Source organism: Mastigoproctus giganteus, chromosome 2 (assembly GCF_048544385.1).
Source record: "Mastigoproctus giganteus isolate SK-2022 chromosome 2, ASM4854438v1, whole genome shotgun sequence".
Taxonomy (NCBI): Eukaryota; Metazoa; Arthropoda; class Arachnida; order Uropygi; family Thelyphonidae; genus Mastigoproctus; species Mastigoproctus giganteus.
The window spans coordinates 253,647,096-253,662,328 of NC_143576.1; the positions used below are offsets into that span (position 1 = coordinate 253,647,096).

Here is a 15,233-nt window from a genome sequence, read left to right on the forward strand (position 1 = left end):
GTTGCTCTTGACATCTGAAAGGATTTCGATTGTGTTTCGCTTAAAGGTCTTCTAAACAGGCTTCCATCTTATGGTTTGCCAACTGTTTTTATTAATTGGTTATCCAGTTTTCTCTCTGATTGCTCACTGAGGGTGATGGTAGATGGCTATCTGTCTTCTAACTTCTCCACTAATGCCGGTGTTCTCCAAGGTTCAGTTCTTTCTCCCCACTCTTTTCTTCTTGTATATTAATGACCTTCTTCCATTGACTGGAATCCTATCCATAGTTTTGCCAATGATAGCACATTGCATTCCACTTTCCATTTTCAGAAACCATGTCCTGCTCAATCAGCTTCAACTTCTCGAAAATCTGCTACCAATTCCTTAAATGCTGATCTTCAAGTAATTCTCCAGTGGGACAAAAACAACTTAGTTGATTTCAACCCTTCTAAAACTCAGTCTTGTCTTATATCTCGCAAAAAAAGGATTCTTCTGCTCTTATGCTTAACTTTAGTGACACTACGATTTCTAGGCAAAATGATATATCTATTTTGGGATTACCCTGACTTCTAATCTCTCTTGGCACAAGCACATTACAAATATTGCTTCCTCTGCATCTAAAAAATTTGGTTTTCTCTTTTGATCTCAGCGTTACTTTTCTTCCAAACAGCTGCTCACTCTGTTTAAATCGCAAATCTGCCCTGCCATGGAATATTGTTCCCACATCTGGGGTGGTGCCTCCAAAACCTCTCTCAGGCTTCTTGATTCTGTTCAGAAGAGGGCAGTTAGTTTAATTAATGATTTATCTCTAACATAGTCTCTCCCCTCGCTGTCTCATAGACGTACTGTTTCTACTGCATGCCTCTTCTACAGATACTTCCACGGGGACTGTTCTTCTGAATTGGTTTCTATAATTCCCGCTCTCTCCTTCAAAACAGTCAAATCACGAGCCGCCACCAGCCAACATCCATTTACTGTCCGACTTCAAACCCACAGAACCAACTTTTCATCTTCCTCATTTATTCATTCAACTGCCTTTTCTGGAACAACCTTCCTTTTCATACGTATTTCCTGAAAATTACAATTTACAGGAGTTCAAGTCCAATGTCAAGAAATATCTTCTTTCGTCCTCTCAACCTCGAACCCTAGCACGGTACTACCTCTTGTGTTTGGGTTCACATAAAAAAAAAAAAAAAAAAAGTTAAGAACCCCCTCAAATGCAAAATCCGCCATTAAGAAATGAATCATTAAGAGAACTTAACCTATTCTAGTATCTTCGGCTCACTCAACTTCACACTTCTCTATGAAATTATATTTTTTTCGACAAACCATAAAAACTTGCACCTGTGTGTCCAAGATCTAATTTTCACGAAAATCGTGCGACTAGTAGATAATTAATAAAATCATAGATATCACAAAAATTACTTTTTATAATATAGAGTTCAGTGGCTATGTTTAAACTGTTTTTCCTGTAACTTTACCAAGAAACTTTACAAAAATCTATTTCATTTATGTGGTTAGAGGCACCTACATATTTCATGTTATTTACAAACATATTTTATTTTTAGCCATCAAATATGGAATTTCCCCAAAAAAGAAGAGGCTTTGTTCTTATAACAAACATTGGGAGTAAGAATACGAATGACTAGCTTCAACAAATGATCCTCATGAGGCAAGATGTCTCCTATGCAGAAATGTATTTAAAGTTGGTTATATGTGAATCTTAGCAGTTATTCAGCATAAACACTTGCAAGGTCATAAATTGGCTCAAAAATCTGCAAATCCTTCAAATCTTCTTGATAGATTTCTTGCGAAAGAAGAGGATTTAGTTACTGCAGCTGAAATAACTCATTTATCATTCAATTAAGCATCACCATTCCTATAACTCATTAGATTATAGCATTAAATTGAATTGATCTCTAAACATTACAATGATTCAAAAATATCACGAGGGAAGAACTAAATCTGCTGCCATTGTTTGTAATGTTTTAGGTAAAAAAGCATTACAAATTGTTTTGGATGATTTGAAACAATGATGATTTAAAACATCAATTATTTTTTGGTTTACAGATTAATGCTTCTAATAGAAAGAATATGAAAATGTTCCCTTTGTCAATTCAGTACTTCAACAAAGAATATGATCCTAAAAACTATTTAGTTGATTTTTTGAAAATGCTGATGAAAGTGCATATGAAATGTTTGAGTGCCTAAAAAAATTCAATGAGTAATTTAGGATTGGATTGGCAAGGGTATGCGGTTTCAGTGCAGACAATGCAAATTATAATTTTAGGAGTAATAAATCCTGATTCCCATGTGTGCACGCTAATATGCTAGTTAACGGGTCTGCACACGCTCCTGAGGCCATATTTTGTTTACCCGTGCTTGGAAGCATTCCAGTTTTATGGGTAGTAGTAGTAGTGGCATGTGTTCCAAGAAAGCAAGTGTATGAGCTTATGCAGCATCAGTCAAAAAAAAAAAAAAAATCACACCATTCCCTCCAAATTCCAGTCCAGTTCCTCCTTAAATTTATTCAACCTATCAACTTCCACAACGACAGATGGAAGTGTGTTCCAGCAATTAACCACCCGCTGGCTAAATGCAAATTTCCGCACATCTATTCTACGTCTGTCTTTTCTTAATTTGAATTTATGCCTCCTTAGGTTCATAATCTGAACAAGTGGAAGAATCCCATCAGAATTCAGCGTGCTCGACCCATTGACGGCCACATTCTCCTGAATCAGATCACCGCACAGGTGCCTAGTCTCCAGCCAGTGCAATTTGCAGAACTTAAGCCTCTCCTGGTAAGAGGATCCCTTCATTCCCCTCACCAATCTTATTGCCCTTCTCTGTATATGCTCAAGCAAATCGACATCCTTCCTAAAATAAGGCCTGCAGACCTGTACGCAGTACTCAAGGCGTGGCCTGACCATTGCCTTATACAGAGGGACAATCACCTTTTCCCTGCTAGCAAAATTTCTGTATATCATTGACAAAACTCCATGACCTGCCCTGGCAGCCTGTCTGCATTGCTCAGAAAACTTCATATCTGACTGCACAATTACTCCGAGGTATTTTTCATTTTCTACCACCTTAAGTGTAGTACCACACAGTTGGTACTTTTCTCTGGGGTTACTTCTATCCATATGCAGTACTTTGCATTTGTCAAGGTTAAACTTCAGTTGCCACTTCCTAAATAATTTGCCCAAATTTTCTATATCCTGTTGCAGTAGCACACTGCCATTACTTTCATTAGCAACCCTGCCAACCTTTGTATCATCTGCAAACTTCGACATTAAGCCTGATATACCTTCATCAATATCATTGATAAATATACAAAACAGTGGACCTAACACCGAACCCTGTGGGACTCCACTAATAACATTAGTCCAAAAAGAGCAGCACAATTGATTATCACCCTCTGTCTTCTCCCACTTAACCATCCTTTTATCCATTTTAGCATCTTACCCTTAATACCATTCTGCTCCAATTTGTACAATAGTCTTCCATGCGCAACAGTCAAACCCATGCTGTGTCTGAATTATTGCTGCAGTCTTGTCTAGATGATCCTGCAATGCATCTTTAACCAGTGACTCCATTATTTTACCCGGAACAGAAGTTAAACTAACTGGTCTGTAATTACTCGTGTCAGCCTTCGATCCCCCTTCGATCCCCCTTCATTCCCATCCACCCCAGGTGCTATCCTTATGTTTAACTTCAACAATTGCTCCTCCACTTTGCTCTCAGTTATTACAAAATCATTAAGTACCCTGCTACAACTTGATAACCTTCTGCCATTTTCAAACCTTAATTCCTCATGTGTGAATGTAGATGCAAAATACTCATTCAGTTTGTTTGCTATCTGAGCAGGATCATCAACAGTCGAACAATCCATGTCAAGTGGACCAATCAGATTCATCCCCTACTGGGGAAGCCCATGGAAATATAGGAAAGGAGAGTGGAGGTATAGCAGGGATATGGGAAGAACTCTGGGGGAATACAGTGATAGAAAGATTGAGATGATAGAGGCATCCCCATAGAAGTGAGTTTATATAAGTAAAGAAATCCTTGCTGTTTTTCTTAGCATCTTTTGCCAAGGATTTCTCATAATCTGCCTTTGCCTACCTAACCTTCTTTGTGACCTGATTCCAGACTAGCTTATATCTGCCATAGGCTTCTGAGTCGCTGATAATTTATATGCATCCCATGCATTTTTCTTCTCTCTTATGAGTCATTAGTTCATTTGATAACCATTTAAGCCTAAACCTTGAACAATATTTTTTAATGGGTATGAAACTTTTAGTAGCATCCATGATTAATTCCTTGAATGCTTCCCACTTAGAATTTACTGTTGGTAACATCATCAGTTGATCCCACTGTACAGAATTTATAAACTGTCTGAGACCACTGTACTCACCTTTACGGAAGCAAAAACCCTTTTCCTTTACTCTTGATGGTAATTAAATTTTTAAGTAAATCCCCCATCAGTACTCTGTGATCACTGCCACCTAGTGGTTCCTTTATCCACATGCTTTAATACAAGAATGATCACTGCTGATAACCAGATCAAAAGTATTACTCTCTCTGGTTGCCTCTCGAACATGCTGCTGCAGAAAACAATCATCCAATAAATTCACAAAAGTCTGACTAGTGTGTGAGTGATCAACCCACAAGTTCCAGTCAATATCTGGGAAGTTAAAATCCCCCATTATAAGATATTCTGATTTACTAGCCCACTCTATTTCTCTGTGCAATTGTTCATTATACTCATTCGAGTCATCAGGCCTATAACACACTCCTACTCTTATTTTTGCTTTCTCAGTATGTCACACCAAACTGACTCAGCAGTGCACTGTTCATCTATATCAACTGGGTGCACTTCTTTTGATTTTTATTTTCTTAAGTAACAGCATAACACCTCCTCCCTTTGTATCCTTTCTGTACACATTGTACTCCCCAAATTCCAGTTCTACATTCCTTATATCTGGGTGACACCACATATCTGCTATCCCAACAATATCTGCCTTTGATGTCTTGACCAACACTTCAAATTCATCAAATTTATTTACTATACTTCTAACATTGGTATACATGCAAGCATACATGCACCTATTCCTAGTTACCCTAACATATTCCATATACCCACCTATTTCACGATGACTGCCATCTTTCCCTGAAACCTCCAATGCCCCTTGCTCCCTGTCTCTACTTATTCTAATAGAAGTTGTGCAAGAATCACCTTCACCTCTGCCTGTGGCTGCTGTTAAACTGTTAGTCCTTGTATCCCCCCCAAGCTAGCAGTTTTCCGACCCACCTAATTAGCTCGATATCATCAGCAAATATTCTTGCACCCTTTCTATTTAAGTGTATCCCATCCCTGTGGAAGCAGTCTCTCCTGTTAACAAGTACAGACCAGGCTGAAAAAATATTCTACCCCTTGAGCCTTGCACATCTTTCCAGGGCCGAATTGATCGAAAAGGCTCTCATCATATACTCCCTCCTATCGTATCTGGGCAGAATTGCAGACACTTTCATATTCAACCCTAATTCCCGTATTTTGCTGGATAGATGTGAAGTACAAGCTCGTGAGTTTGTTATGCGGTCAAACTCTCCCCCACGGTAATGAATTTACCTCCACTGCCTACATCCCCTGCTATCCGGGCATATCGGAACGTCTTACTAGGATTTTGTGTTCCTACCATACAGTGTGTCCAACTTCCTGGTAGGAATTTACGTTCAATTATTTCAAAGGTAAAAATACCCATTCCTCCTTTTCTACTAAGTGGTTTTATTTATTGAATTACATGTCCAGATTGTGGGGAATGTTATGTAGGTGAGACTGCCACTAGATTGAAAGATCGTGTTTCAGAACATGAGGGGGCTCTCTGAACTAACTTTGAATGCTCCACAGTTGTTGAAAGTTATTGGGTTGAACAACATAACCTTGATTCCTGATGTAGTAGTGGCATGTGATGCAAGAAAGCAAGTGTATGAGCTTATGCAGTATCAGCCAAAAAAAAATAAAAAATCACACCATTCCCTCCAAATGCATGTCCAGTTCCTCCTTAAATTTATTTAATCTATCAACTTCCACAACGACAGATGGAAGTTTGTTCCAGCAATTAACCTCCACTGGCTAAAGGCAAATTTCCACACATCTATTCTACATCTGTCCTTTCTTAATTTGAATTTATGCCCCCTTAGGTTCGTAATCTGAACAAGTGGAAGGATCCCATCAGAATTCAGCGTGCTCAACCCATTCAAGGGTTGAGACATCGATTCATGTGATTACTGCACATAGTCAACTGTAATAGTACTGTGAACCATAATAGGGGAGTACATATGCCCCCCATCATTATGGAGTCCACCATTCTGTAGTGCAATGAGCGCTGGCCTTCGTAACGTATACTGTAATTCTGTATTACAGACACCGGATTTGTAGTTCGTGATCCTGCCCAGTCAACTCTTGTTATTTTATCTAACATATATTTACCACAGTGCACCATTCAATGACTAGCTGAAGAAGGGGACACCTTGCCCTGAAAGCTATTACTTTGTCATTTTATTTTATGTTTTTTAAATTTTACTCTTATTTTTTGTTTGTTTTATTTATTGAAAATATAATATTATTATATTTTTTGTTTATCTTAATAAAATTTAACATAAAATCAGTTGTCGGTCTTGAATAGAAAGTATATAGTCAATACAAATATTTATCGTATTTAGTAGTCACGGGCTTGAACCCCGGTCCACTCAAGGAACGCGTGCTATGCACTCTCGCTCCTGACCACTGGGCTACGTCAGGCCTAGGTGGTAGATGACTTTCATCAACCGGTGAAATACCACCACTTTGCTTATTGGAGGCTTGAAGTGGTGAAACCCATGTTAAGTCTCTAGAGCAAAGTTTCCGGCAACCCCCCTCCCCCCATACTTCTCCTTCAACCCATGCACGGTACTAAGTACTATAGGTTTTGATACCTTTCGTGTTTGGGGTTTTCATAAAAAAAAAAAAAAATATAGTGCCATCACTTTATTTTTGATGAGAGCAGTGGGTTGGAAGAAACACTGCCATGAGTGGAAGCGAGCCATTTATGATTCAAGGAACCCATAACATCCAGCAGTAAGTCAGTGAGGAAAGACTGTAGATGGGGTCTGCAAGACAGCAGATAAAATTCAGTAATTTAAATGTTTATTGAATGTAAATAATAAGAAATACAATTTATTGAATAAGTATAGAAGCTATTAAAATTTCATATAAAAATGTAAGACACATGGGTAGCGTAAAGCTAAAGGTGCCTCCGTAGCCAGGTGAGCAGGAGCAGCAGTGCGTAGCACATGCTTCTTGATTAGACCGGTGTTCGAGCCCGTGTTCCTGACCTTTCCATGCGGAAAGGTCAGGGAATGACCACCGCATATCCCCGGAGGAATATGGCCTTAGTTGCTAATGCTCCTCAAAACCAAACAGCAAACATAGTAAAGCCAAAGGCATATTACATAATTATATTAAAAAAAAAAAGAAAGGATTTTGTCAAATCTTTCTGGATTCTTTTTACAAGGTTCCTTATCAGTTAATTACTAAAAACTATAGTTTTACCATTTTCTAAACTTAGCTGTTCAGTTTATAATTAAGGGCACACTGTATTATAGATATTTCAGTGTGGAGTAGATTGAGTGAGTGATAAAAAAAAGTATATCTTAATAGTAATTGTTTTTACCTTCAAGATGACATTCATAAGTAATAGTTGTCAGTTATTAGTAGGGACAATTACATAAGAAAATAAAATTTTCATAGATACACCTTATTTTATGGTTTAGACATTTTTATGCATTTCTTAATACCGAATAATTTGTTTTTTAGATTAAATGCCATTATTGATGCCACTGGTGCTGCATCCTACCATGGTTTCCTTCCAGTCCTCGTAAGAAATTGTATTCAGGCACTAACTGGTAAGTTATTCTTTTATAACACACTGCAGTAATTGAGAAGGCAGGTCATCTTTTGGTGGATATCTGTCTGGTTGTACGCTGCTATATAAACTGTACTATTAGATCAGAAGTATTTATATACTTGTCTAATGGAGCTACATATATTTATTTATTTTATTATGGCAATTGGATATCTTGTATATGCATTTTATCTTGGGTTTCCTTTGGCACCCAACGTGAGATGAGAGATTTTTGGCTCATCAAGAGTTAGATTTATGCTTAGACTTGTTAGAATTGATGGATTCTGTGGCACCATAGGTTTCCATCAGAACTTGATATTCCATGCAATTTTTATTGACAGATGATTTTACAATCTTTGTTTGTTTTTGAATGAAAGCAGAACAGTAAATGTATAAATCTGTGCTGAGGATTTTTCAGTACATTGAGAGAATATTTTAATATGAATTAATAAATATCCAAGGTACATAACTGTCTCAGGAAGTAATTTTGGAAGCCTGTGTCACAGAACTATGGGATTTGCAAAATGATCTGAGGTCTATTCAGACACCAAAATGTTCTGTTAATTTTATAATAATTATTAATTTTTTAAAATTTAATGTGTAAACATTATTATTGCTTTTGATTTTTGTTGTTAAAGATAGTACGATTCTATAGAATAGATAAATTTGAAAGAAGGGCCTGCAAAAGATTTAGATTTGAAGGAGGTTTCTGCAGTAGATTAGATTTGGAAACAGGTTCTGTGATTAGAAAATAAATGAAAAAATCTTTCCATTGTCTACCTAAATTATCATTATCATTTTATGCAAATAGCATCACCAATAAATATGAATCTGTCACTTGTGTTTTAAAACCCATTTCCCATTGTGTGACAGCTGTTTCAAAACAATGTTCTGTTATCAGATGACAAGTGGTCTTATTTTCTTAGTGAGGCACATGACAACTTGTGAAAGGCTTATAGAGTCCAAGTGAACAGTCAAGCAATCTATGGAAGAAAACTTCCAATTAAACACATAAAAGGGTAACTTTATTTTCTTATACTGGGGTGTATTTGAATTACACAACAAAGTAAAGATTGTAGGGCAATATTTCATTGAAATAATTTGAAAATTGTCTTGCTCATTTTCTGTTTTAATGCTTTTTGTCCCTCAGGTGCTGGTAGGCTGTCGATGCTTTGGGTTATGTTAGAGGCTGCTCTGTTATCCACAAGTCATTTTATACAAATAGTATCCAAAAGATGAATCTGCTGTTTGTCTAAGTCTTAAGAACTATTGTGACATCTGTATTGAGACTTACTGGTCTCATCCGATAAAAAGTGGCCCCTGTTAGCAAAATTTTTATAAAAGGATACCAGAACCTTAAGTAGACTTCACGAACAATGATTTAATATTTAATGTTAGTACAAGTTCAATTCTTTGGTGCTGAAGTAGTCCTCACCACCACCACTACATCGACCATGCTTCATGGGACAGAATTTAAGCTCAGAGGACAGTATGATTTTTACCTATATTTCATTGGAATATAATGGTGGTACCCTTCAATTCAGATACCAAAGAACTGATATGCGAAATTTTTTGTGTATTATAAAATCTGGAAAAATAATGTTTGCATTACATTATGTATATGTGGTAATTATTTTAATTTTTATTGTAAACATACCATATTTTCCAGATGAAAAGACACCCATGTTTAGAAGGCAAATTTAGGAAATAGTATTTTATTGCATATATTTAAATGCAAATTCTTACACAATGGAATGGATTATCAGCATAAAACAAAGCTGTTTCTCATCATATAATGTGAATCATGCATTGTGACATTGGTCATTACTGATATTAAATATGAACTGTTCACTTTCCGTAAACAGTGCAAAACATTAAAATTAATTCAAAGTACAGGGAAGAGGTTTAGAGCCATCTGGGACATTGCTGATTCCAAATTTTATGAAAGATGTTATATTGTTTTGTGTTTTTTTTTTAACTCCCACAAGTTTTTCATCTAGTTGCATATCTATAAAATATTTGGCTGTTTCATTTTTGCTGCTGGTGTCGTATCATGATTTGATGCCCCCATCTATTTGGTCTACTCCTCGTGTATAAAGAGTTTATTAATTGAGATGTCCGATGACTGCATTTGGCTAAGATCTATTGTAATTATAATTTACAGCACCATATTTAATTCAGTAACTTTTTATTGCTTCATATTATATATGATCTGAAATGGTCATAGATGAAAGCTAGCTTTTTTACAAAGGCACCTGGATGTCTTGATCATAATGTCTGTAGACAAAGGTAAAGAACAAAGATTGTGCATGTGCCTAGCCTAGTGTATTTTTGAATAATAAGACACAGGAATTTTATACATTTTCCAGAAAAAGTGCATCTGGAAAGTAGAAAATAGAGTAATTGTAATAAAGATTGCAATAAATATTGAAATTGTCTTCCTTTCCATTTGTAAGCATAATCTGTTTTTACCTTATCCGATCAGACTTGAAATTGGTTTGAGCAATTGTCATTTAAATTTATCATTTTATATTCATTCTTTCAATATATGAAAGTTGTTAGTTATATACACAATACCTCTCTCTTTAAGTAGTTTAAAAGAAAAATATTTAGCATTAGCATTAGGAGAGACATAATTCTAGAAAGCAAGCTTACACAGCATCAGCAAAGGGGGGGGGAGAGAACTTTCCATTTCACCCAGCCATTTACTCCAAAACTTTACCTAGTTCTGCCTTGAATTTATTAAGTTGTCAACTTTCACAACTACAGTTGCGGGAAGTTTGTTCCCACAATCAACCACCTGCTGGCTAAAGGCAAATTTTTGCACATCTATTCTACAACTGTCTTTCGTCAATTTAAATTTATGCTCTCTCAGATTTGTAATCAGAGCAAGAGGAAAATCAAATCAGCATTGAGCTTGCTCAAACCATTCAAAGCCTTATATGCCTCAATCAGATCACCTCACAGGTGCCTAGTCTCCAGAAGTTGCAATTTGCTGAACTTAAGTCTTTCTTGGTAAGATCACCCATTTGTTCCCCTCAGCAATCTTGCTGACCTTCTCTGTACTCGCTCTAGCAACTCTACATCCTTCCTAAAATGAGTCCTCCAGACCTGTATACAGTACTTGAGGTGTGGCCTGACCAATGCCTTATACAAAGGGATAATCACTTCCTTATACCTGCTGGAAAAATCCCTGTATATCATTGGCAAGACCACATGACCTGCTCTGACAACCTGTCTGCACTGTTCATATATCTGACTGCACAATTACTCCCAGGTCGTCTTCATTTTGCACTACCATGATTGTAGTACCACATAGTTGGTACGTTACTCTGTGGTTACTGCTACCCATATGCAGTACTTTGCATTTGTCAATGTTAAACTTCAGTTTCCACTTCTCATCCCACCTGCCCAACTTTCTAAATCCTGTTGCAGCAGCATATTGTCATTACTGTCATTAAAACCCTGCCAACCTGTGTATCATCTGCAAACTTCGATATTAAGCTTGATATACATTCAATAATATCATTGATAAATATACAAAACAACCATGGACCCAACACCACACCCTGGGGGACTACTAATAACATTATTCCATGCAGAGCAGTGTCCATTGATTATCACTGTCTTTTCTCACTCAACCATTCTTTTATCCATTGTAACACCTTGCCCTTAATATCATACTGCTCCAATTTGTACAGTAGTCTCCCATGTGCAACAGTATCAAAAGCTTTCCTGAAATCCAAGTATATGACATAAGTCATTTTTTGTATCCAGTTCCTTTGTGACCACATCGTAGAATTGAATAAAACATGCTGTTTGAATTACCCATGCTGTTTGAATTATTACTTCAGTCTTGTTTAGATGATCCTGCAATGCTGCTTTAACCAGTGACCCTGTTACTCCCCGGAACAGAAGTTAAACTAACAGGTCTGTAATTACAGGTAACCCTCATAACACGGTAATTAGGTTCCTATAAAATGTCGTGTTGTGCAAAACCGTGTTGTACAGAACTAAGAAACAGTACAAAAAGGGACTTATGTTCCAAAAGCTAACAAAAACACACCATTCTATTTCGTGTATCTTATGCTCTCTAAAAAATCAGTAATCTGGTTTTGTTTGCTTTTTCTTGATGTGAATTTCATCATATGGAACTTAGCATTTTTGAAGCTCCCTTTTGAATTTTGGGATCCTTTCATTCAAGAATCTGAAGTCAAAACATAAGATTCTAATTGCTCGGCTAACTTTATGCCTTCCCATATGCTTTTTAGTATAAATTTGGAAGTTTAGAATTTTCATCTGCGCTATTGCCCTCTGAATTGATTTGGTTTATCTACGATGCCATTTCCACCAAATCTGCTTCACCAGCCAGCCTCTTTTTCTTCCAGTAATTTTTGAACATATTCAGTAATCATATTTTATTTTTTTAGGAGCATCAGCAACTAAGGCCATGTTGCTCTGCGTATATTGTCTTATAAATTGTGTGTGTGTCCTGGGGGCGATTTTCTGTTTTGCTGAACGAAAAATCCAAGTTTCCGGAAGAAAAAAACCATGCTACCCTCGCCTGAGCCTGACTAACACAGCCACATTGTGAAAAAGACCCATAAATTCTTCCCATCATCGACAGGATTCGAACTCAGGTCTTTTCCACCCGGTGTGGGGAGGAGGGCGATTCTATCAACTGTGCTACTCACGAGGCGCTTCAGTAGTCATATCAATAAAACCTCCCACTCCTACCGACATAGCAGTTCTACTATTGCACCGATTCCGTTTTCTGCTGGTTTGATCACATTGATGGTTTTACTTCTTCGAGCAATAAAGCTATGATTTTGATACAGTATACAATCAATTGAGAAATGTTTCCATGTCTACATTACTTCAATAAATTTGGAATCAATTTTTTCCAAAATCCATTCTAACGATTTTCTGATGTAATGAGTTTCAAAGGTGAATATAATGCCTTGATCTAATGGCTGAATGAAAAAAGTTGTATTAACCTAGTACAACTGTGGTAGTAGAAACATAACTTCAAAGTTTGGATGACTCAAATCTTTTAGCATTAGCAGAGGCATTTGATGCAAGAAAGCAAGCTTATGCAGCATCAGCCAAAAAAAAAAAAAAATAATAAAAATAAATAAATAAATAAATAAATAAAAAAAAAATAAATAAATAACCACTTCCACTTCAGCCCTCTGTTTGTTCGAAATACCTGTCCAGCTGAGCCTTAAACTTATTTAGGCTATCAACTTCCACGACAAGGGATGGAAGTCTATTCCACCAACCAACCACCCGCTGGCTAAAGGAAAATTTCCTCACGTCTATCCTACATCTGTCTTTTCTCAATTTGAATTTATGCCCTCTCAGGTGATTATTCTGAACAAGAGGAAGAATCCCATCAGCATTGAGCATGATCAAACCATTCAAGGCTTTATACACCTCTATCAGATCACCTCGCCGGTGCCTAGTCTCCAGACACTGTAATTTGCAAAACTTAAGCCTTTCTTTGTAAGAGCACCCCTTTGTTCCATTCACTAATCTTGTTGCCCTTCTCTGTACTCGTTCCAGCAGCTCTACATCCTTCTTGAAATGAGGCCTCCAGACCTGTATACAGTACTCTAGGTGTGGCCTGACTATCGCCTTATACAATGGAATAATCACCTCCTTATCCCTGCTGGAAAAATTCCTGTATATCATTGACAATACTCCATGAGCTACTCTTGCAGCCCGTCTGCAGTGCTCAGAGAACTTCATATCTGCCTGCACAACCACCCCCAAGTCCCTTTCATTCTCTACCACTGTCAGTGTTGTACCACAGAGTTGATATGTTGCTCTGGGGTTGCTGTTTCCCATGTGTAGTACTTTACATTTGTCAATGTTAAACTTCATTTGCCACCTCTCAGCCCATCTGCTCAACCTTTCCAGATCCTGTTGCAGCAGCATAGTGTCAGTAGTGTCCTTGACAACCCTGCCAACCTTTGTATCGTCTGCAAACTTGGACATTAAGCCCGATATACCATCATCGATATCATTTATAAATACAGAAAACAATAACGGACCCAATACTGAACCCTGAGGGACTCCACTAATAACATTAGTCCACGATGAGCAGTGTACATTGATTACCATTCTGTGTCTTCTCCCCCTCAACCACCCCTTAATCCATAGCAGCAATTTGCCTCCAATGCCACACTGCTCCAATTTGTGCAGCAATCTTCCATGTGCAACAGTATCAAAAGCCTTTCTAAGATCCAAGTATATAATATTAAAGTTATTCCCTGCATCCAGTTCTTTTGTGACTGCATCATAATATCCAATCAAATTGGTCCTGCAAGACTTCCCCTTAACAAAACCATGCTGTGTCTGAGCTATAACTGAAGTCTTGTCTAGTTGATCCTGCAGTGCTTGTTTAACCAGTGCCTCCATTAATTTTCCAGGAACAGAAGTTAAACTAACAGGTCTATAATTACTTGTGTCACCCTTTGATCCTCCTTTGTGAATTGGGGTCACATTTGCACATCTCCAGTCCATGGGTACTTCCCCTGAGTCCAAGGAAGCTCTCATAATTATGGCTAAGGGTTTGCTTACTTCCTTTGCTGCCTCCTTTAATATGACTGGATAGATCCCATCCACCCCAGGTGCCTTTCTTGTATTTATCTTCAACAATTTCTCCTCCACTTTACTCTCAGTTATTACAAGGTTCTCTAGCTTACTGCCAGAGTTGAATACACCTCTGGCATTCCCCTCGCTGAATAACTCCTCATGTATGAATGTCGATGCAAAATATTCCTTCAGTTTGTTAGCTACCTGAGCAGGATCATCAACAGTTGACTCATCGATATCAAGTGGACCAATCTGATTCATCACCTTCCTTCTAGAGTTTACATTTACATAAGTAAAGAATGCTTTGCTGTTTTTCTTCGCATCCCTTGCCAAAGATTTCTCGTAATCTGCCTTCGCCTGCCTAACTTCCTTTGTAACTTGGTTACAGATCAACTTGTATCTATCATAGGCTTCTGTGTCATGTGTTAATTTGTATGTATCCCATGCATATGATTCGGATGGCCTGGCCTGCTATCTAATTGCAATAGAACTTTGAAATCTAAAATTTTTCCACAAGTTCAATAACACAAAACATAACACGTCCTTTGCTGCCACCCCAGGTGCCTTTCTTGTGTTTATCTTCAAGAATTTCTCCTCCACTTTACTCTCAGTTATTACAAGATTCTCTAGCTTACTGCCAGAGTTGAATACACCTCTGGAATTCCCCTCGCTGAATAACTCCTCATGTATGAATGTCGATGCAAAATATTC

The 15,233-nt window shown here is 37.4% G+C and overlaps 1 protein-coding gene across 6 annotated transcripts in view; it reads left to right on the top strand.

Moving 5' to 3' along the window:
• HUWE1 (HECT, UBA and WWE domain containing E3 ubiquitin protein ligase 1) overlaps positions 1–15,233 on the top strand; it is a 1,105,343-nt gene that overhangs the window by 237,522 nt on the left and 852,588 nt on the right. For all 6 annotated transcript variants that reach the window (XM_090389849.1, XM_090389845.1, XM_090389850.1 and 3 more), the window contains exon 14: positions 7,835–7,923. In XM_090389849.1, the coding sequence (XP_090245975.1) occupies positions 7,835–7,923 (89 nt within the window). The remainder of the gene's footprint in view (positions 1–7,834; positions 7,924–15,233) is intronic.